The sequence below is a fragment of the Triturus cristatus genome, chromosome 1_2 (assembly GCF_964204655.1).
Source record: "Triturus cristatus chromosome 1_2, aTriCri1.1, whole genome shotgun sequence".
NCBI lineage: Eukaryota > Metazoa > Chordata > Amphibia > Caudata > Salamandridae > Triturus > Triturus cristatus.
The window spans coordinates 1,142,983,492-1,143,007,621 of NC_140580.1; the positions used below are offsets into that span (position 1 = coordinate 1,142,983,492).

A 24,130-nucleotide genomic window follows, 5' to 3' on the forward strand; every position below is an offset into this window, starting at 1 on the left:
CAGAGAAATAAAACAATCACTAGCAGCACTATTAGGTCTGAATATGGATGAAGTTGCCTTTTTTTGTCATTGTTGGGTGTAGACGCACAATCAGTCATCCTACACTCCTGCTTCCATTCACCTATCCACTGACTCTTGCATTCATCCTCAAACACAATAAAACCACACTTAAACTCAACAACATACGCAAGATAAAAGAATACAAGTGGAAAAAAGAAAATATGCTGCCATCTAAACACACTGCTTACAATAACGAAACTAATATAAGAGAGGGCGTCCGTTTTGTAGTGTTTTGTGCATAGTCTATCATTGTTTTAAAGTTCAAACATGGCCGAAACTTTTAAAACCAACGTCTTGGAATAATACAACAATGATACTCACTGGACCAATAATGGTCGCCTGGTTTAGAGGTAGTTACCATGAGGGGCGTGGCCAGCTGCAGATGAAATGAGCAGCAAGCAACCTGTTTGCACTGTCAGGCAACCTGACGTATTCTCTTAAGAAACATTTCAATAAAAAGAGAAGAATCAAAGAAATAAAAGGGAAACAATAAAAGGAGAATAATGAAAACTAGAGAACTGGCCAACCAGCTCTGACACTTAGCGCACTCATTTTCCAGTAGATGTGCACGTGATCAGAAAATGCGATCATTCACCGGACAAGAGAGCCAACGACTGATGTGGGCTGAACTATTACCTTAAAAGTCATGGATGGAAGCAGAGTGTCAATGACACTCTGACAGAACGATGGCAGAAGAGCGCTGACCCAAAGGCCCTCTGTGTCTCTATATATCTATAAGACATATTTAATGATTTTTGATGATAAGATTCTGGTAGACAGCTAAGCCTGGCGGCATTCCGAAGAGATTCTAGCCAGGATTAGTACAGTCAGAGGGTGCAACCATCACCAAAATCCTACCGGACCAAGATAATTAGGGAGAATTCATGAAACAAAATATTCAGCTGCCAGCTGTAACATGGCACAAAAAGAACCCACTCTTGAAGGCCTCTTGGCTTTAACACAAGGGTTACAGGGTAAATAAATCAGGCCTGCTGCCTTTGCCGTGACCGTAACCGATCAGACCTACAGTACCGGAAGTACCTTTACCTAGTGAGCCAATAGGGTCCGTAAGTGTTATCACGGACCTGTTACCATACACACTTATAAAATCGCAAATATGCACAGACTTACAGTTGGCAAATGAACATACAACCACCCCCCTTTCAACAAGGAATATCACAATGAAAACCTTCTATCCCTGACAGGCAATGAAAAGCCCCAAAACTGTTGCCTCCTGTGGTAATCTGTGATATTTCATATAACAAAATACTTCTCGACAGCCTCTAACACAGTATAGGAATCCACTATTAAAAGGCTCATTGTTTTTTAAAAATGTCTTTCTCAATACATACACGGTAAACCCATGAATGTAGAGGGACCAGGGGTACGTAAAATATATATATATTGGAGACAATTTGGATATATGTATGAACATAAAAGTAATAGAACTCTGACCAAATTATTGTTGCATTGATTTTTAATATAAATTTTTGCTTAGCTAATTTGCACACAAAAAAATCGTTTTTTACAAAAAATTCTATTTATTAGTATGTTTATATGCTTTTAGAACATTTTTGGATCAATTGTCTTTGTTTGGTCATAGCATACAATGTATTTATCAATGTACAGGCATTTAAGCAGCAATCAGTAGTCACATGTTGAGAAAACAGACCCATTGCAACATTAACGCTTTGTAGTGTTTTTTCTATGTTTATGTACCACGTGGTGTCAACACTCCATTCACGGTAAAGCATTTAAAAATGATGACAAATGTGTTTCAAGCTGACTTGTGAGCAAGGGCTTCTGAAGCCCGAAACGCGTCAGGTTCGAGGTTCGGAAAAAATAATAAAACTCTATTCGACCTCATTTCGTTGGGTTCGCGTCTCTGTTCGTCATTGCCGTGGAGGTGCAGAGAAATCATCGTTTTTATATATATATATATATATATCTATCACGAGTATTCCTCCGCTACCTTCAGACAAGCGGCTCTCCCAAAGACATGGACACGGACCCAAAGTTTTGTGCAAATCGTAAATCTCCTTTATTCCTCTGTCGCCATTACGCGTTTCGGCTCTCCTGAGCCTTGATCACATGACAGTGAATTGAGAGAGATAGCTCATATTTAAAGTGAAAGTACGAGTGAAATTGTGACCACGTGATAAACATGACGTAATGGTATCATCCTAGACATAAACAACAAGAGCAGCATAATTTGTATAATGGAGGGTACCATTGATCTTCATTATTATATACTGTAATTGAGTAGTAAGGTGACACTTTTAAAATGCAATGTAAAATACATAAAATAAACGTTGCTGATGCTTTTGTGTATCGAGTCATCCTTTTCATTGTTGTTAAAAATCACATGAGTACACATTGCGTAAATGTCGGTTAAATACCGTGTGATAACTTTCATTGCCTGATGTTTCCATTTTCAGTCAATACATTTATTTATGTCATCGTGTCACAATTATTTAAAATCAAAAACAAAAAAACTTTTTTTGGACAATTGTTTTTGAAAAAGTGCAAAGTGTTAAGTGCAATGTGTGTGCAAAAGAGCCAAAAATGTGTGCCGAACTTTCATAATTCCAGAGTCAATTCAGTAGGGTCATATTAATTTTTAAATTCTTTGTCATCTTGAAATATTTCTTACTTAGTGATTTATAGTGTTCATGCATATATTGCTTTATTTAATCAGCACGAAAGGTTGGGATATGCCACGCCACGGGTTTTTACTTCATCTAACCAATTGTTATTAATATCTAGTTGTTGAATTTAATGACCTATAGCGTTGTTATAGTCACTTGCTGTGACTAAGGTCCATGGAATCTTGTATTTTGAGTTTAATACTCATAATACTTATACAGTCCTTAAAAAGTATTTTGTACTACACAGTAGATTGTGTGATCTGATATAAGGTTCATATCCGCCTAATAACATTAGACCACATGCACCTGTAAAGTGCATACGTGTCAGTGCAAACTGAATTGTGCAAAATGTCAATAAATAGATAAAAGGTATTATAGCCTTAAAAAATATATATATATATTTACCTATCCTGATAATGTGACGTGTGGATAGGTGCGGTTTAAGAACATATTCCAATAAATATAGTAAAAGAATCAAATTTCATGATCTTATAAAAACCCTATAAAACTACAATAGAAAAGACACATATCACAATATTGTGTTCACCATAGGCATAAAAGGAACTGTAGGTAAAAGTATAGTGATTAAAATTCAGTTAAAAACTAGATATTATGGTTATTATTGATAAATGAAATTAAAGGTTGTTACTATCTGATCATATAAGGCCATACCCCGCTCTGTTAGATTAAACATGTATATAGATCCTCTGTAGCATTTAGGCCTGCAGGATGCTTGGTATCTAATTGCAAGATGTACCGAGTTTCCAGCTTTCTTAGTTTGTTTTCTCGGTCACCTCCTCTCCTGCTTGGTGGAACAGTATCTATGACAAAATATTTTAATTCACGGTTGTCAGATTCATGTTGTTCCCTGAAATGTTGGGCAACGGGATAGGTATTGTCCTGATTTGTGATGGCCCTAAGATTCTGGAGGATACGTTTAAAAACAGGTAATTTAGTAATGCCGATATACCGCATATTGCAGGGGCATGAGAGTACATATACCGCATATTCTGTTTTGCAAGTTAATAGCTTAGAGATAGTGTGGTTTTGGTCACTAAAAGGGGTTTTGTATGTGTTGGTGTTAACTCCCTGAATGCAAGCCTTGCAAGTTTTGCATCTGAAAAATCCTTTCATGGATTGTATCCAGCTACTGTTGTCAATTACCTCAGGACTAGTTTTAACTAGTATGTCCCTCATCGAGGGCGCCCTACTGTAAGTGATGGACACCCTCTGCGATAGCAGGGGTCCTATCACGGGGTCGCTGCGTGCTAGTGGCCAATTACGCTGGAAAATTTTGTTCAGTGCTTTATGCTGTTGGCTGTATTGAACGATCAAGCGAAATTCATCATTTGTATTGATGTCATCACCCATAGTTTTTCTGGAGCCCATATTCTTAGGTGTATCAACAGATTTTTTATCCTTAATGGCTTCCTCCCTGCTCCAAGTCATGGATTTTTTGATAGCATTATCAATAACATGTGTTTGGTAGCCACGTTGTTGGAAGCGAATTTTACTTGCTTCTTGTGCTGCCATGAAATCATGATTATTGCTGCATATGCGTCTAATCCGTAGCATTTCCCCGTAGGGGATGCTATTAATAAGGTGTTTGGGATGTGCACTTGATGCATGGAGCGTGGAGTTACCTGCCGTCTTTTTTCTAAAGAGGCGGGTTTCAATTTTGTTGTTGTTTATGTAGACTTGGGTGTCTAAAAATTCAACTTGTGAATGACTGATTGTTGCAGTGAAATGTAAATTCATATTATTGACATTAATCTTTTCGATAAAATCATTTGCTTGTTGAAGTGTACCATTCCAGACTACAAAAAGATCGTCAATATATCTAAACCATGCTTTAACATTTTTACAGACATATTCACCATGTTCTTCCTTGAGGACCAGCTCCTCCCATCTGCCCATGTGCAGACATGCGTAACTTGGAGAGAAGCTGGCCCCCATGGCTACGCCTCTGATCTGCTGATAAAGTTGGCTGTTAAACATAAAAATGTTATTTTTCAAACAGAATTCAATCATTTCCACCAGCATGCGGTTATGTTCTAGATGTTGAGAAGGTCTTTGAGAAAGGTAATGTTGAATTGCTGTTAGACCTTCCGTATGTTCTATGCTAGTATATAAGGAAGTTACATCCAATGCCATAAGTAAATAGTTGTCCTGCCAAACAACGTTCAAAATTTTTCTGAGGAAGTCACTGGTGTCCTTTACATAGGAAGGCAAGTTTTGTACGAACTCCTGTAAGTAATAATCAATGTATTTGGTTGTGTGCTCCACCAAACGGTTTCTGGCACTGATTATTGGTCTCCCTGGAGGATCATTGTAATTTTTATGAATTTTAGGGATAAAGTAAATAGTTGGTGTTGTTGGACAGTCATTTTTAAGGTATTTGAATTCGTCATTGCTGATCAGTTTCGCATTTTTCCATTTGTTAAGCTTGAGATAGAACTCTTTGTGAGTAGCTTTCATGTTGCCCATGGTGGTCTGTATGTAACATGCGCGATCATTGAGTTGTTTATATGCTTCCTTGTTGTATAGACTAGTTGGCCAAATTACGATGTTTCCGCCTTTGTCACTGTTGCGGATTATGATTTCCTTGTTTTTTTGTAATTTGGATGTTAATAATCTATATTGGTGGTTCACTTTGTTGTATTGTTTGATTTTGGATTGTGTTTTTTTATTCAACTCTTTCATTTGCGTAGTTACAGCTTCATGGAAAATATCGATGGAGTCTCGGATCATAATCGGATTGAAGGAGGATTTGGGTTTAAATGGACTAGCTGTAGGGGTTTCATTAGCTTGGTTATTTTCGTTACTCAGATCTTGCATGATTTGTAGAAGAGATGCGTCCGATTGGGTCAATGTCGTTGCTCCATGTTGGGTGTCAGATGTAGGGAATTCACTGTTGGTTGCTTGATTAAGTGTGTTCATTAGAAAATGCTTTTTTACTTTTAGCTTGCGTATCCCTTTATATACATCGAGTCTGGTTGCTGCATAATCAAAATTGTTTTATATATATGAGCAACAGTCCCTCACAAAAAACAAACGAATACTAAAGGGGTTAATGATATCTATATATGTTGCCCAGTAAACCATTTATAAATCATTGATTTGCATCAACATCAGACCCTATTGTAACGCTGACAACAATGCACACACGGGCAGTGGTACTTATGAACTGTGGCTACACCTATTTAGTTATATTTGTTCCACACAAATGCCTGACTTTGAAGCCAGCTGTTTTTTTTCGTTTGCTTTTCCTTCCCACCCTATTGTTTGATATTGATGTCCACTTGTTCATCTTGCACTCATATGCATGTGTGCAGGGCACAGATGTACTCTGACCAGCTCACTCAGTCTACTGACATGTACAGTGGGATGCACGCATCTGTTTCTCCTTGTAGGTAGGTGTGATGTGCATTTGTGTACCCATACCAAACAGATCACTCTACATGGATGAGAATGACTTCAGCGCACTGACAGTGCTACCTCAGCTCGCCAGGTGCTCAAAACTGTACTATGTTCAAAGATCAGTCATGTGCAGGTGTGCCTGTGTGCTTGTGGGGCGTACTCATGCCTTCTGATCACGGAATGCATGCAGGCGTGCCTGAGTCCCTCACACCTGTACTATGGTCAGGGATCAGTCATGTGCAGATGTGTGTGCACACTTGTGGGGCGTACACATACCCATTGATCATAGAATGCCTACAGGGTTGGCGTTTTTTGTGAGGTGTACATAACCATACTTTAAAAAGAATGCTTGCTCTAGTAACATATATGTGTTTAATGGATATATGTACAATTTGGTGTTCGTGTTCCATCCATAGATTGGGTGTGAAAGGTACACACATGAATACTCTGACAAGACTGCCCACTTTGCAGGCGAGTAGGTGTTCATTTAGACCATGCCATGGCAGCAGTGACATACGTGTTATGGTCAGGCTGCCATATCTGCAGGCATGTGCAATCTGGATACTGTTCCCTTTGCATGTTAGGTGAACACAACAGAGTACTCAGTTGTTGCACATGTGTCTGCATGTATTGCTGACTGCTCGCTCTGTAGAAATGTGCGCAACACGCACACGTCTTGTGTTTACTCTGATGAAACACTGCTCTGTCTTCAAAAGCGTGCACTGGGGGTGCACTCAGACAATGCTCGAGGTGCAGAAGCATCCATGGTGTGTGAGGTGGACACACGTATATGTTGGTCAGGAGCCAGGCCATGCCTCACGAGGTGAAAAAGCATGTACTTGGGTGGGTCACAGAGGGTTGAGCACGTGCCAGGCACTGGTCTCCCCAGCTGTGCCAGGCACTGGTCTCCCCAGCTATGCCAAGCACGGGTCTCCCCAGCTATGCCATGCACTGGTCTCCCCAGCTATGCCAGGCACTGGTCACACCAGCTATGCCAGGCTCTGGTATCCCCAGCTATGCCAGGCTCTGGTCTCCCCAGCTATGCCAGGCTCTGGTCTCCCCAGCTATCCCAGGGTCTGGCCTCCGCGGCCATGCCAGGCTATGGTCTCCCCAGCTATGCCAGGCACTGGTCTCCCCAGCTATGCCAAGCATTGGTCTTCCCAGCTATGCCAAGCACTGGTCTCCGCAGCTATGCCTGGCTACGGTCTCCCCAGCTATGCCAGACTCTGGTATCCACAGCTATGATAGGCACTGGTCTCCCCAGCTATTCCAGGCACTGGTCTTCCCAGCTTTGCCAGGCACTGGTCTCCCCAGCTATGCCAGGCTATGGTATCCCCAGCTATGCCAGGCTATGGTATCCCCAGCTATGCCAGGCTCTGGTATCCCCAGCTATGCCAAGCACTGGTCTTCGCAGCTATGCCTGGCTACGGTCTCCCCAGCTATGCCAGGCTCTGGTATCCACAGCTATGCTAGGCACTGGTCTCCCCAGCTATTCCAGGCACTGGTCTCCTCAGCTATGCCAGGCACTGGTCTTCCCAGCTTTGCCAGGCACTGGTCTCCCCAGCTATGCCAGGCTATGGTATCCCCAGCTATGCCAGGCACTGGTCTCCCCAGCTATGCCAGGCACTGGTCTCCCCAGCTATGCCAGGCTCTGATCTCCCCAGCTATACCAGGATCTGGCCTCACCAGCTGTCCAGGCTCTGGCCTCCCCAGCTATGCCAGGCATTGGTCTCCCTATCTATGCCAGGCTCTGGCCTCCCCAGCGGCTGTGTTAAGCTAACTCTTCTACGATCCTGGGGCTCGCGCCTTGTTTACTTCTGCTCTAAACTCTACTCAAGGTTAATGGTGAGACGTCCACAGCTGGCACTGGCAGAGAGGGTCGATTTCACCTGTGCTAATCGGATGGTAAACATGATAACAGCTGTGCCTGGTGGTGGGGGCTTCCAAATGTACATCCCCCACTTGTGAGGCAAGGGGCCATAAGGGGATCTCTGCACTCGTGTAAGAACAAGTAAACTGACCCTGCTACCGTGGCATGTCCTGCCATGACTCTGCTATCGTGGCATGTCTTCGACATGACCCTGCTACCGTGGCACGTCCTGCCATGACTCTTCTACCGTGGCATGTCTTGCCATGACTCTGCTACCGAGGCACGTCCTGCCATGACTCTGCTACCGTGGCATGTCTTGCCATGACCCTGCTACCGAGGCATGTCCTGCCATGACCCTGCTACCGTGGCATGTCCTGCCATGACTCTGCTACCGTGGAATGTCTTGACATGACTCTGCTACCGTGGCACGTCCTGCCATGACCCTGCTACCGAGGCATGTCCTGCCATGACCCTGCTACCGAGGCACTTCCTGCCATGACTCTGCTACCGTGGCATGTCTTCGACATGATCCTGCTACCGTGGCACGTCCTGCCATGACTCTTCTACCGTGGCATGTCTTGCCAGGACTCTGATATCGTGGCACGTCCTGCCATGACCCTACTACGGAGGCATGTCCTCTCATGACCCTGCTACCGAGGCACGTCCTGCCATGACCCTGCTACTGTGGCATGTCCTGTCATGACCCTGCTACCGAGGCACGTCCTGCCATGACCCTGCTACTGTGGCATGTCTTGCCATGACCCTGCTACCGAGGCATCCCCATCATATGGCAGCAGTATCTACGCGGGACACAGCGCATAATTCATACATCGGAGATAAACTTTTTTCACGATTAAGCATTTCTCCCTGGAGCAATCGCCTACACTGGGATAAAGATGCACATCGAACATATGTACATTACCTGCACACCTTAGCTAGATATCGGTGGGGACTCCATCTTTGACAACCCTATGTCTATGCACCCAGACATCGTGATTCATAGATGCTTCTTAATGAAAGTATCACTTGTCACAGTCACAGCTATCCCCTAATACAATCGCGAACAGCTTGGGTGTGCCATCAGGATACCTTTGCTAGTTTGGTTGAGAGCAACTACCCTACTTCACTATGTGTCCAAACGAGCAATCTCTATATATTGTAATCACAACCCTTCTGTACAATAGAGTCTGACTCAGGCTCCACACCTCTCTCTTTATGCTCGTCAATCCAATAATATTGGGCAATACTTCTTTTTAACGCCACTATCTTCATTCTACAGGTTGGAGCAGCGGGTGCACCTCAGGCAAACAGCCTATTACAGATGTGTCACTCTACCCGACTTTTGTAGTTGAGTGACGCCATTCGTAGACATTTTGCTACAAGGTCACAGTATGGCTGAATACACCACACATCCTTTGTGAAATAAGAGACTTGTGATTATTTCTTTAACAATTGATGCTGATGAAAGATTAATGATTGCTACGTTTGCATACTTTGGAATGTCATTTTTGGGTTAAATGTATAGCACATTTTCAAACTGATGTAACTACGCGGCTTGTAGTTTATGTCTTATTCACAGGTGCAACCGGTGAATCCGTTCGTTCTTATTCCTTGGATAAGTGGTTTAGTATCTTAAATCCAACAAACCGATGTGTTGTAATTATTCAGATTTTTTGACTCACTTTTACTCAGCAGAAGCTGATGAAAGCCACGACACGTCCTAGGTCTTAGGCTGAAACATGTTGATCACTACTCAGTGCGACTACATCTAATGCCTGCAGTCGTACCTTTTGCTTTCTGTTTTTAACCCTGGCACAGGGTAGCAAGAATAAAGCTCATCAGGTTAACCCTGTAGCTAGTTTTACTCACCCACTTACTTGCACTGCACATTCCCAATCACCGCATCTGCTCACATTGGGTTTTAGGAATACCCCTTACATCTAAAAACATCCCTGAGCTCCTCCCTCGCAGCGAGGGTGTTATAGCCCGCATCATGACATGATGCAGGGAGGATTCCCCATGATGAAGCGTGCCACCTCTGGTGTGTGAAGGAAACCGTCCTTAAAAGGGAACCCTCTCCCCCTTTGAGTCACTTTGCTTCCCTTCTTTGACGTCACTTAGTCTCTCCGGACCCGAGGGCTCTGTGTGTATTGATTAACTGTTCCGATACACCAGTACTTCACAATGTCCTCAAGGGCTTTGATCCAAACAGTAGTATACCTGCTGATACCACATCCCTGTACTTGCATGTTTTACCACCGTCTTTCGGTTAAACAGAATTTACACAAGGCTGAGCACGGCAGAACAAAGTCGCGATGACGTCAGTCCCCAGGGGTATGAGGACACCACTTCCTGCTGAAATGCAGGTGGAGATTAATGGGTGGCTCTCTGTATGATGCCTGCTTTCAAGAGGTGTGAGAAAGATCCCCCTTTCTGCATGGTTGCCCCCACTTTTTGCTGAACTGCTGATGTACTTTGACTGAGTGTGCCATGGGCTCCTGCTAATCAGGTACCCAGGGCCTATGTTTTTTCCCTAAAACTGCATTGAAGACCAAACCCAATTGGCACTCTTTGGCCACAGGGCAGTCCCTGGTAAATGGTACCATAGGTACCCAGGGCACTGTGACCAGGGAAGGCTTCTAAGGGCTGCAGCACTTATTGTGCCACCTTTAGGGGCCCTGTACCTTTACACCCACACACTGCCTTCGCAGGCTGCATGTTTTGGTACAGAACAAAGTGAAGAGTTGACATGGCACAACCCACAGCCCTGGCACAGATGAGCCACCCCTCTAGCTGGGTGCACTATACCAGTGGTGAGGGTAAAGGTGCATGAGCCCTGTACCCCTACAGTGTCTAAGCCAATTCTTAGACATTTTAAGTGCAGTACTGCCATTTGGAGTATATGGTGCTGGAAGTTTGCAATTACAAACTCCACAGTACCATAATGGCTTTACTGAAAGTTTAAGTTTGGTATTAAAAGTCTCAGCACATTAAACTCACACCGATGTCAGTGTGGGATTTAAGGAAAACTGCACATAGAGGGCATCTTAGAGATACCCCCTGAAAAATGACCTACCACTAGTGTCCAGGCTGAGTGGCTGCTCCCCAGCTGCCACCACCAGACAGGTTTCTGGAACCCTGGGTCGAGAGCCTGCTGCTCTCGGCGGTCTGAAACAATGCACATCCTGACACCAGGTGGCAAGCCTCCCCCCCCAGGATGGACCACGAAGGGGAAGCTTTAAAGACTTGCCACCTTTGTGCGCTTCCCCAGGCCTTTTGCTGCTCACAGCAACTGGTCCCCACCAGTTCAAGCCCCCTCTTTGGGCGGGAGAACCAGCAGGAAAACCAAGTGAGGAAGGGAGGTGTGCCCACCTTTGCCAACCGCACCCCTCAGGTGGGGGAGGCGAGGTAAAGCACAACTCTCAGTCCCTGCCATCTTGCAGATTGGGGTGACCCATCCAACCAGAGTGAGGCATATGCCCCCCTTCCACTGGAGGGTGGCATAATTAGGGGTGTACCCACCCAAAGGAAGGGACCCATTGGTCCCAACCTTTCACTTACCTGTAACGCCCCTAAATCTAGTATTTAGGGGCACCCCCCAACCGTGCCTCCTCAGACAAGCAACGACCAAAACGATTAGAAGAAGAAGGACCGGACAGTCCTGCTCAAGCTAATAAGAGGAGGACGCCCACTGACTTGGCCCCAGCCCTACCGGCCTGTCCCCACCTCGAACCTGCAGAAGTGAAACTCCAGTGTGTCCTGCAGCCAGCAACCTCAAGAACCCCGAGGAACTGCCCTGCCTTCCAAGGATAAGACTGTGCCCCCCTGAACACTGGATGTGTTCACCCACAGACTCCAGCTGCGGCAAAATCCGCAAGTCTGTATCAGTCTGCACGCGTCGCCCACGGCCTGAGTTTGAGTGGCTCAACACCACGAGGAGGTCTCACCGGCGATCCTGACCCGATATCCAGTGATCCCTGACCTGCCTCAAGCCTCCAGCAGACGCCTGCAGCCTCAATCCGGAGGGTCCCCCCAACTGCGACCAGGAGCTGGCACCCTAAAAGACACCCCTGGACCCAACAACCCGCGGCCCAACCGAGGGTGTCTAGCCAACCCCCAGCATCCCATCTTACCTCTCCAAGTGATGGTCGCTCCCAGAAGACCTTTGTCCCCGAGCCTTCAGTGTATTTGCAAACCGGAGTATCCCCATTGAAAGTTCCAGGGCACCCGACGACAAACCTGCACCCAGTGGCCCTAGTGCCGTTGAGGGTGTACCTTTGGTGCTAACTTGAACCCCCATTTGCCCTGAGCTAAAGTCCAGGAGCTTTGCTCCCATAACCTTGTGGCCTGCCACCAACTAGAGGCCCCATATACCCCATCGGATAAATTTGGGCCTCAGTGCTCTGCACCCGGTCGCCCTAGTGCCGCTGAGGGTGCTTTGAGAGTGCATCCTCAACCCTGTGGAACCCTGAGTCTAACCCCAGAAACCCAACTCCCACAACAAAGTACTTACCTGTTAACGGATAACCCTATTTCTCCCATAGGATAACATTGACTGTTTTCTATGAAAAAGTGTGGAGTTGGAAAATTTATCAAAGTCTATATTACTGTGTACAAATAACCAAAACGCATTTACTTACCTGTTTACAGGAAATGTCCCAGTGAGGTATCCAGGTTTGCTACACTGTGTAGGAAAAGTAATCTGCAAAGTAACTTATGTGACAACCTACTGAAAAGTAATTACAAATTTGATGTACAGTATTTGAAGGTATTGCAATTCCAGTTAGAAAATATTGAAAGCACATAAAATTATCAACCAATTCAAGGAACCAATAAACGCCCAAGAATGCGAGGAGTGGTCGACCGCATTTCAACCTGTAATTCAGGTCATCATCTGGACAGAAAATTCAGTAGGTGCTGTAGTGGAGAGAGAAAAGGTCCATGAGGTAGGTTATACTCAGGAGGGTGCCCGCTTTCTTTTTTTTTTTTTTTTTTTTTTTTTGAAAAACCTTTATTGACATTTCGATCATTGACAAGTATGGGCCTACAACCCCCCAGGGCCGGCCGCTAAGCAATCAGAGCAATAAGGTCAAATATAAGCACATGCGGCACCTCGGTAGCAAAATCTTCATACTAAGATAGTGCGGCCCGGGAGCCGCGCAGGTAGGACACCAGGAGAAAAGGGGTTTTTCATTTTATAATGAAACAAAACAGTAGGATCAGGTGCCAAACAATTTCCCAACAGCGATAAAGGGCAGGCCGCATGATAGACGTTAGCAATAAACAGCAATCAATTGAATCCATGGCGCAAACACAGAAAATGATGGGGAAGAATATCAAAAACAGTTGCGCCTGCAGGCCCCCATACCTAACGCCCAGAGAACCCCCGGAAACTGTGGCACACACGGAGAGGCGAACGGTTCACAGCAAAGGAGGCGTACCACGCTGATCCCAGAAAAGAAACAAAAAAAAACGGAGAAGAAAAAGGAGGCCATGGAAAAGGAGAGGAAGACTGAGAAAGAAAAGAGTCCCCCCCCCAACCCCCCACCCTGCACCTCTGCAAATGAGTATGGCCCCTCCCCCCAGCAGTGTGCCTGTCGCCCTGGAACTAGACCCGAAATATAGAAGAAGCAGGGAAAAAGGAATAAGAAAGAACCCCACCAGGCGGGGGGGTGGAGAAAATATAATAGACTGGAGGAGGGCCTTCAGAACATACCCCCGGCTTCTCCCTCCCGCACCGTAAGGTATCCCAGCAGCAAACAATAAGTAGCACCAAATCGACCATAACAAAAGGGGGAATGGGGAGCATTGCGCACCGAATATGCTAGTAGCTATGTCCTGGGAGTACACAACCATGAGTCCGCCCGTCTACCAGATGACCACCCCGAGGGATCAGCCTCATCCCTGACCACTCCTGGCGATGCTGCCCATGCCTACCCCTCGACCCAGCGCCATGTCCGATGTTCCAAGGTGAAGGGATGTCCCAAAACAACCGGGAAGCGACGCACACAGGTGGGGTGGAGGTCTCAGAACGCCAACACAGTCCGCATCTCGGAGGGACGTCTTTCCCAGTGCTGCCCCAGGATCTGTACTGCACACAAGGTCCGGGAAGGCTGAATCATCCAAAGTAGACAGACATTGCTGGTAAAGTCCCTGGGTCACCGGAGGTCGTACACGGGACGAGGCCACCACCTTCCACTCGGAACCACTACCTCCGGAACAGATCAAACCCTCAGTCAGCCGATCATACGGTAGCATACTGTCCGGAGTGTCCGGCTGCGCACTAATCGCAGGGATGGCCGCGACATTATCCTCCTGTGTGCAGTGTAAGAAGTCCCTGTGCAACTGTGGACTAGCATGCCGCCATTGTCCCCACGCTGATGCCACACCGTCGATCTTACTCCCCAAGACCTCGATGCCACGAGCCAAGGAGAAATGAAGGGCACCAAGGGCCTCAAGGAGATCGCCGTACCCCAGCACTGCTCCCCGCGGTCGCTCTGCCACACTCCCAAAAGTCACACACTCCCAATCCTGCTGCGACCCGGTGGACAGGATAGTAGGCTGCATCGCAACAAGATGGCCGCCGGGAGAGGCCCGGCTCGTATGGGGGCCGGGACCCAGGGACAAGCACCTCGGGGTCCACGTTGCTGGAGACAGGGGTACGGGGGCAGGTACAAATTCAGCCGTTGCGTGGACTCGGGCAACAGTCGTCTCCACCAAGGACCAGCGGCCGCGAAAATCCGGGAGCAGTCTGCAAGGATCAGGGCGAGCTAGGGGCGGCGCCCGGGCAGCTCACCGTCAAAGGCAGGGGCAAACACCGAAGAGTCTGAGAACTGCACCCCCGGGCATGCCCTCGATCCATTACGCCTCGGCAACGAGAGCGGCCGTGGCGAAATGCAGGCCGGAAGCAGCACCGCTCCGGTGGACCGACTCCACCCAGTCACCACAGGCCGTTGTTGTTAAACTGCCACCCGGCCAAGGCGTCCACTCGAGGTCCCGGCTCCGGGGCCGCACGGGCCGCAAAGTTCATCCGCAAATTTCTCAGGCGGTACAGTAGCCAGAAACCCCGGAGTCACACGATCGGTTGCCACTCTCCTTCACAAACACGATCCCATGGCGCAAGCTGAGGATCTAGTACAGGATATCCGTGCGGGATGCGGAGGTTCACGGAGCCGGGAATCTACGCTGCCGTCTCGATCGCCATCTTGGCTCCTCCTCGGGTGCCCGCTTTCTTGACAAGCCCTGATGCCTCCAGACTCACGCTGGATCCGCATTAAAGTCGTCAGCCTTGAACAATTGAGGAACTGTGATCTGGATGCCATCTTTTTTCCGACACCGGACTTGCTATTCTTTTTACAAACCATACTTCCTTCAGATTTATCTACAACGACCTGTACTCTCCTCTTGCGATACTGGCTTTGCCTGGACACAACACAATTTTCCATGTGTATACCAAAACGAGAGTGCTACCCTAAGATACCGTTCTGTTTGAAAATTGCTTTTGAGGGCATTAATTGAAGTAACCTACTTTGTGGACTTTCTCCACTAAAGCACCTACTGAATTTTCTGTGAGCCACATGCAGGACCCTGCAATGGAAGGCATGCAAGACCTCATTACATTCAGTAGCCTGCAATGGGAGGCGTGTGATACCAGATGACATGCAGGAGCCAGCAGAGGGAGGCATGTGAGACCTCTTCACATGCAGGTTAGTGGAAGTTGTGATACCAGACCACATGCAGGAGCATACAATGGGAGGTGTGTGAGACATAAAGACATACAGGATAATGGGAGGCATGTGAAATAAAGATCACATGCAGGAGCCTGCAATGGGAGTCCTGTGAGACCAGACCACATGCAGAATCGTGCAATGGGAGTCGTGTGAGACCAGACCACATGCAGGATAATGGGAGGCATGTGAGACAAGAGCACATGCAGGAGCCTGCAATGGAAGGCGTGTGAGACCAGGTCACATGTAGGACCATGCAATGGGAGGCATGTGAGACAAGGACACATGCAGGTGCGTGCAATGGGAGGCGTGTGAGACCAGACCACATGTAGCTGCATGCAATGGGAGGCGTAAGACACCAGACCACATGCAGGAGCATGCAATGGGAGGCGTGTGTCACCAGACCACATGCAGGAGCATCCAATGGGATGCGTGTGAGACCAGATGACATGCAGGATATTGGGAGGCGTGCGAGTCCAGACCACAAACAGGACTCTGGAATGGGAGGCATGTGAGACCAGACCAGACCACATGCAGGTGCGTGCAACGGGAGGCGTGTGAGACCAGGTAACATGCAGGATAATGGGAGGCATGTGAGACGAGACCAAATACAGGAGCCTGCAATGGGAGGCGTGGGAGACCAGACTACATGCAGGTGCGTGCAATTGGAGGTGTGCAAGACCAGGTGGCATGCAGGATAATGGGAGGCATGCGAGACCAGACCACATGCAGGAGCCTGCAATGGGAGGCGTGTGAGATCAGGTCACATGCAGGATAATGGGAGGCGTGTGAGACCAGACCACATGCAAGAACCTGCAATGGGAGGTGTGTGGCCAGATCATATGGAGGTATGTGCAATGGCTCTTAAAGGAAATACTATCCCTAAAGGCCTCGTCAATCAAATGCTGTATGTGGGCACCAGAAGCACACACATGTGCACGCACACTCCCCATACACACAGCGATGCAGACCTGTGAGTCACGTCCGGTCGGTAGTAATAGTCCACGGGGTTGTCGAGGCGTGAGAAGATGGGAGGCGGGACATACAGTGGGACATCCTGGGTGAAGAAGTCCTCCCTCTGAGGCTTCCGCATCAGCAGCTTGTCGTACATGGAGACGGCCTTCCCGTCAGAGTCTGTGTGCACCGCCAGGTACTGGAAATCACACATGCCTGGGAGGGAAGGAAGGAAGGAGAGGGGGTAAAAACCACGACATGCATGTGCGGCATGTTAGCTTCATTCACCAAAGCATCTTTCTGAGGACGTGAGCTGTCTCTGTCAGACGGGTTCAAATGTGTGCTGCTACCTCAGTCTGCTCTGCCTTAGTCTGTGCGGCTGCCTCACGTGCGGTCTTGTTGAGTGCTACCTCACTCTATTCTGCCTCAGCCTGTGCTGTCTACATGTGTGCTGCTACCTCAGTCTGCGCCGCCTAAGTGTGTGCTGCTACCTCACATGCTGTCTCGTTGTATGCTACCTCATTCTATTCTGTTTCAGCGTGTTTTGCTACCTCACAGACTGTCTTGTTGTGTGCCACCTCATACTACCTTGCCTCATTTTGCCGTCACCTCACTTGGTGGTTCTATTTGCACTCATACGTCCTTCTATTCTGCCTCAGTATGTGCTGTCTCAATGTGTGCTTCTATCTCATTCCATTCTGAGTCAGCGTGTTTTGCTACCTCACGTGTTGTCTGGTTGTGTGCTCCTACCTCATGCTATTCTGCCTTAGCCTCTGCTGCTACCTTACGTGATGTCTCCATGTGTGCTGCTACCTCAGTCGGCTTTCCCTCAGCATGTGCTGCCACCCCAGTCTACTCTGCCTCGGTGTGCTGCCTCCATGTGTGCTCCTACCTCATTCTAATCTTCCTCAGTGTGTACTTCCATCTCACATATTGTATTGTATTGTAATTGCATTTATATATCGCTTTCTACCCCGGACGAGGCACTGAAGCGCTTTTACGGCTAGTAGCACACTACTCCGGAACCCATAAAGTATTAGTGGTGAATTAGTATAGAGAAATATCAAAGTAATTTGAGTGGTGCATATGTTAGTCAGTTATTTGGATTGAGAACGACAGTCGAGGGATAGAAAAGGGAAAAAAGGTTCGCATTTATATAGCGCTTGTTACCCCTAATGGGGTGTTGAAGCGCTTTTTTGGCGAGGACTATGCTACTACGGGACGCATAAAGCATTAGTATAGTAAAATATGAAAGTAATTTGAGCGGTGGATATGTTAGCCTGTGGAGGGATAAAAGAGGGAAGGATTTAGAAATATATATATATATATATATATATATATATATATATATATATATATATATATATATATATATATATATATATATATATATATATATTTTGTTTGTTTTGGAGCTGATAGCAGTAGGAGGAGGCTTGAGATGAGTAAAAGGGAGGTGGAGGGGGAAGGGTTTAGAAACGCTTGTTTTGGGAGATCGGATTAGTAAAACAGGTATGAGATGAATCAAGGAGGGGTAGAGTAGGGAAGAGTCTAGAAAGGGTAAATTTGGGGATCATAGTAGTGGTATCAGGTTTGGAATGAAAGAGAGTGGAGGTAGAGGATATATTGATAGAGGTATAGGGTGAGACATAGAGTAGTGCATTGGCAAGATGTAGGAAGGTGGATATCTGACTATGGTTACCCCCAAATTTTTGCCTAGTGTCTAGCTGGTTTTTCGACTTAGTTGGCCTGAGATCCTGCCATTCAGGCTCTCAGGCTATCTGCTCTCTCTGTAAAATGGACTCCATGTACCCTAGGTACATACCCAATTGGTTGGATCACCCTGTCAGCCCCTGTACCAGTGTACACTAGGTACCCAGGGCATTGGTGTATCCAAGGCCTGCCAGGGGCTGAAGCATGTATTATGCCACCCCAGGCTTGGCCTAACAATCTGACACAACTGGCTGATCACTCAGCTGGGGTAAGTTGGTGTAATCACCTCTTACTTAGGTGTAGTATACCTATACCTAACCTTAAATGGGACACCTGGTAACCTATGAGTCACTCCTATGGCAGGCCTTAACAATCCTGAAGGCAGAGTGCTTGGTTCCATGTGAGATGGTGCTCTGGCATGAGCTGAGCCTGTCTGCAGTGGTCGGAACAACTTCCTTCTACTGTTTCCAGATATCGTCATACCATATACTCTTAAGTGCATTATGAACCTCGCGGTTAAATGCTATCTTTGGTTTGGCTTTATCAAAACATGTCGAGTAAGGTGTCATACGAATTGGAATACTAACCCCTCGCCAATTCTGGCGACGGGGTTAGCATTCCACCCTTCTAGAGGGACACGACATGTACAGTGCCTGAAACCCGGGTAAAATCAGACATAGCCTCAGCTCCACAAAATGGATGCTGCCACCACAGACACAAGTCTGCCCTCCTGCTGCTGGGAGTCCTTCCAGCTTGGGAGGTGTGGACAAAGGGTTTCCTGCCAGGGGAGGTGCATGCACCACCCCAGACAGGATTTTGTGTATTGGTCAGGTAGGGCTTGAAAGAAACCAGACATGCCTGTGGCTCACAAGGAGCCTCGGTGCATATGCCAGTTCAAACCGGTCCTGGGGCACACCAGTCCCGGGCCTGGGGCGAGCTGGACAAAGGATTGGGGGTGTAACCACCCCCCTTCCTGGTCCCACCCATAGGGAGGGACCTAGCAGGTAGTCCGGCCCCTAGAATCCGAATAAAGGTAGGAGCTGTGTCCTAAGACTTTAGACATCCTGGAATCAACTTGAAACTAAGAAGAAGACGGGAACTTCGACATTCTGCTGCACAGAAGACTGAAGAAAATCTCCCCTGTGGTCAGGGAGTGACCACCTTGCTAACGCAAGCACCATCCAGCGAATCACCGTCTGCTTTGCCGCCGCCTCCCGCCGGAGCCCGAGCCCAGAGACTGACAAGACCTGGACCTCCAGACCTCTCACCGCCCGATCCACAGTCCCTGAAAAGAGGAGACCCGTGGAGGCACCGAGACACGTGGAGCCAGCCATCTTGAAACGACTACGACAAGCTGACCGGTGCAACAACCGAGGCTCCCTCCAAGTTGTGCTTTGGGTCCTGAGAAGCCCAACCCTCGAGCAGCATCTGCACCAAAGGTGAGCCCTCCAGCATCTCCACGATCTGCGTGGGGCCCTTCTGCATTTTGCCACTCGACGCGCCTAACCGGTTGCTGGCCCGCTGGCTAGTGGCCATCTTGGCGACGAAATCTACGACAAACACCGCTGGTCTGGTTGCTCCAGACTGGCCCTTGCTCCCCTCCAAAGGAGCAATCCCTCTGACCTTGCTGGTCAGAACCAACAGCTGATTTCCGAATCCTCCTGCAATTGCTTTTGCCAAGGCTTGTTTGCTTCGATCAAGTCGCCGACACCGCCGACAGCGAGAGCCTGCGTGGGACAGCTCGTGAGCCGACTCCTGGACGTCGTCGACCTTCAGGGACCACGTGGCTGCGGAGACAAGCTACCCCTCATCACCTGTTTGCACCCGACATCGCCTGGTACCCACCTGGTGCCACGCTGGTCACTGGCTAGTGACTGTGAACACTGTCCCCTCTGCTTACAGGTCTTCAACATCTCCGATCCACTCTTGGATCCACTGCATCTCTTCCCGACCGACCGCCTGCAGCATCTTTGTCCCAGGCTCAACGGAACAGATAGAAGAAACCCGACGCACTTTGAGGCCTATGCACCCGCTTCCTGTGGGTGAGGTAAAGCTGGTACTCCGGTGCCCATGTGTAGTAATACATCTCTAGTGCCTGTGTTCCAAATCTTAAGTTCCTAGGTCATCCGGAAGATTCCTTTTGCAGTAACTTTGTACTTTTTACGCACCCATTGAAACCTATGGGAGCCCGCGTGTGACTATTTGCTCTGCACACGCCACCCGTGGACCTCCTGGTCACTAACTGACGTTAGCTCCTTGTAGGCCCAGCGATTCTAGAGGCCCTAGGCCTTTTCCCTTTTCTGTTCGTGGTACTTATACCACTATTTTAGTATATGGTTTGAGTGGCCACCAGGGCCTATCCATATAAAGTGCAACTTCTGTGTATTCTACTGTAATCTTGTTTGACGATTTGTGCTCCTGTGCTCATAAAGAGACTAGGGGTTACTTTGAGAAATAAATACATATATATTTTGAATATATATCTGTGTGGTGTCCTTTCATTGGTATAAAAGGGGGTTACTATTGGTAAAACAGCTTGCTTAACACGCTTCACGAGTTTAGCCTCAAAGACTGCTTAGCCTACGCTACCACTAGGGCAGCTGGTCCGAAAAGGTTGACTTACAACCACACCATAAGGGTTGCTTGGCATGGTACAAGGTGATCACTTTAACTAGTGAGCATCATATACCAGGCCAACTTCTCACATTGGTGAGCAGCGGTTGGATTTGAGCTTGCTGTGTTTTACCATTGTAATCTCTTGGTTACCAATTGAAAGATCACATAGGTACCTGTAGGTACATATAAAACAAGATTAGATATACTTAAGTTCTACTGAACTTAGTTGTTGTAGAGCAAAGGGAGTAGCACACCCTGACTACAACTACTAGATAGGTTTAGTAGGTAAACCCAAGTGTAGGTAGATTGCAACACATCCACCCACACTTAAGAGCAATGGCCGGGGCAGAGGGGTCCACTGTACCCATCTCTGTCGAGAGTGACCCCCAGAGGGCACCAACCAGCTTTGCTACCCTTAATCAGAATGAGCTCAGGCATTTGGCAACTCTTAGAGGCCTTAAACAGCCCAAGAACCCAAACTCTGCTGAGCTCAGAGAGCTCTTACAGAATGATGAGAATCAGAGAGCACTCAAGAAAGCTTCCCAGTTAGCCCCCTTAGGGACAGGAACAGGAGGCCCCCCTTCTAAAGATGCCACTGAAGTACCCCTTCCCAATAGTCACCCCTTAGATGGGATGCCTACCACAGAGGATGAGAGTGAAAAGGATACTGACAGTAGTGAGGATGAAGGGAGAACTAGCCCAGTGCCAAGTATTATACTTGGCCCAGCTAAACCAAGGCTATTGGGGACTGACAGTGGGTTCACCCCACTGGATCTCCCCAGTGGACTTAACACAGGGCTTGGAAGGCAAAGGAATCGCTCAGGTGACTCCAATGCTTCCCATGGCTCTAGAGGCTCTCAAGGTCACTCCAGGAGAAGGATGACCACCCCTCAGAGGAGGGAACATGAGGCCAAGATGCAAGAAGCCCAGCTGAGGATCAGGAAGCAGGAGCTAGAAGTAGCCCTGATGGAAGAAAAACTGAGCAAGGCTAGGCAGCATAGAGAGAGTGGGTCTATACCCACTGGTGGCAGCAATGTCCCTAGGGACAAAGATAGGGTCTTTGACAATAGGAACCTGTCCAAGATTGTGCCCCCCTACAAAAGTGGGGATGACATCCACAAATGGATGACTGCTCTTGAGAGAGCCTGCAAAGTGCAGCAGGTTCCTGAAGACCAGTGGGCAGCAATCTTATGGCTCTCCTTTGAGGGGAGAGGCAGAGATAGACTCCTCACTGTTAGAGAAGAGGATGTCAGAAATTACAGAGTCCTGAAGAGTGTCCTAGTTGATGGGTTAGGCTTAACCACTGAACAGTACAGGTTAATGTTCAGAGACACCCAGAAGACACAGACTCAGGACTGGTCTGAATATGTGGAATGTGCCACTAAGGCTTTGGAGGGTTGGTTGCTGGGAAGTAAGGTGTCTGATTATACAGGATTGTACAATTTGATGATGAGAGAGCAGATTTTAAGTAATTGTCAAAACCAGCTTCTCCATCAACACCTGGTAGACTCAGATTTGACCTCTCCCCAAGAATTGGGAAAGAGGGCAGATAAATGGGTCAGGACCAGGATCAGGCCTAAAAACCAGGGTGGTGACCAAAAGAAAGATACCACCAAGCCTCAAGAGAAGGGTGGGGATAAAGAAAAAGAGAAACCTTCCTCAGGGCCCCAAAACTCCACACAGGGTGGTGGGTCCCAAGCTCCCTCCTCTACCACAGCCAAAAAGCCCTACTGCCATGAGTGTAAAACTCCTGGGCATTGGAAAACTGACAGCGGTTGCCCAAGGGCTAAAAACAAAACTGTTCCTCCAATTACTCCTGTCACACCACCTATTACTGTCAGCAGTAATCCCCCAGGTGGTGGGAGTGCCCCCAGAAATCTGGGTGGGTTTACTTGGGGAACACAGGGGGACCCTGGCTTAGCCAATTCCCCTGCAGCAGATACTCTTGTCTGTGATGGTGGCATGGGGTTTGCCAACTTCACTGCCTGTCCCAACACTTTGGGTAGGTACAGACAGGAGCCCTACATCAATGGTACAAAAGCTGAGGCCTACAGAGACACTGGAGCTAGCATCACAATGGTGGCCCATTGGCTAGTTCCCTCTGAGCAGCTTTTGCCTGGTTTCTCCTACCAGGTGACCAACATTGATGGCAAACAGAACAGTCATCCCATGGCAGAGGTATGTCTCAGCTGGGGAGGTGTCACTGGCCCTAAAAGGGTGGCAGTGTCCCCAACCTTGCCTGTAGACTGCTTACTGGGGAATGACTTAGAACTCTCAGCTTGGGCTGGAGTTGAACAAGACACCCATTCTAAAATGGTAGGCCTTTCACAAAAGGGTAGGGGGGTTGTGCCATTCACAACCCCTGTCCAAATAGATTTCCTCCCTGAAAAGGTTGGAAGGGCAGTGGTAGCCACAGCCCAGGCACAGACAGACTTCCCTGTAGGGACTGGCAGAGCTGTGACAGTCACAGCTCAAACACAAACTGAGTGCCCCCCTGAAAAGGTTGGCAAGGCTGTAATGGTCTCAGCCTATACTCAGACTGACATAGGTGTAGTGAAGCCTGAAACAATGGATCACTCCACACAAACTGAGAGTAGTGGGGAGGAAGAAAAGTCTCCCTCTCCCCAGACATTAGGAAAAGGTCAGCCTCCTCAGGGATCTGACCTCACCCCTTGTGAAGGAACTGCCCCAGAGGTAGCCAGGCCTGGCCTGGCAGAGCCTCTGATGTCAGTGGCCCCTTCCAAGGTGGGATCCAGTCTGGTGCAGGTAGCCTGCCTCTCTCTACCCTGCCTCAGTCAGCCCAGGGCTGCAGAGGTCAGGGAGGCCAGTGGACCCCCAGAGGGCCCCTGTCCACAAGAACCCCCCCATCAAAAGAATGAGGATTGCCTGGCTAGTAGCCCTAGTCAGGTGATGGGTAAAAACATTCCTGAGGGATCTCCTTTACAGGTAGTTAGGGACCTCCCCCAGGGGGATTCTGTTGGGCACAGGCAAACATGGGACCTTAGGGCCCCAAACCTGACCTGTCCCTCCAGTAAGCCCACAAAAGGGACCCAGCCTCCAGCTTTAGGTAGCCAGAGGCTGACCCTGAGAGCACAGTGCAACTCAGTTAAAGAAAGAAAGGC

At 47.9% G+C, this 24,130-nt stretch overlaps 1 protein-coding gene across 1 annotated transcript in view; it reads right to left on the reverse strand.

The window, feature by feature from the left end:
* GTF3C5 (general transcription factor IIIC subunit 5) overlaps positions 1–24,130 on the reverse strand; it is an 85,400-nt gene that overhangs the window by 36,925 nt on the left and 24,345 nt on the right. Inside the window, exon 3 of the mRNA XM_085613900.1 lies at positions 16,697–16,895. Within this exon, the coding sequence (XP_085470026.1) occupies positions 16,697–16,895 (199 nt within the window). The remainder of the gene's footprint in view (positions 1–16,696; positions 16,896–24,130) is intronic.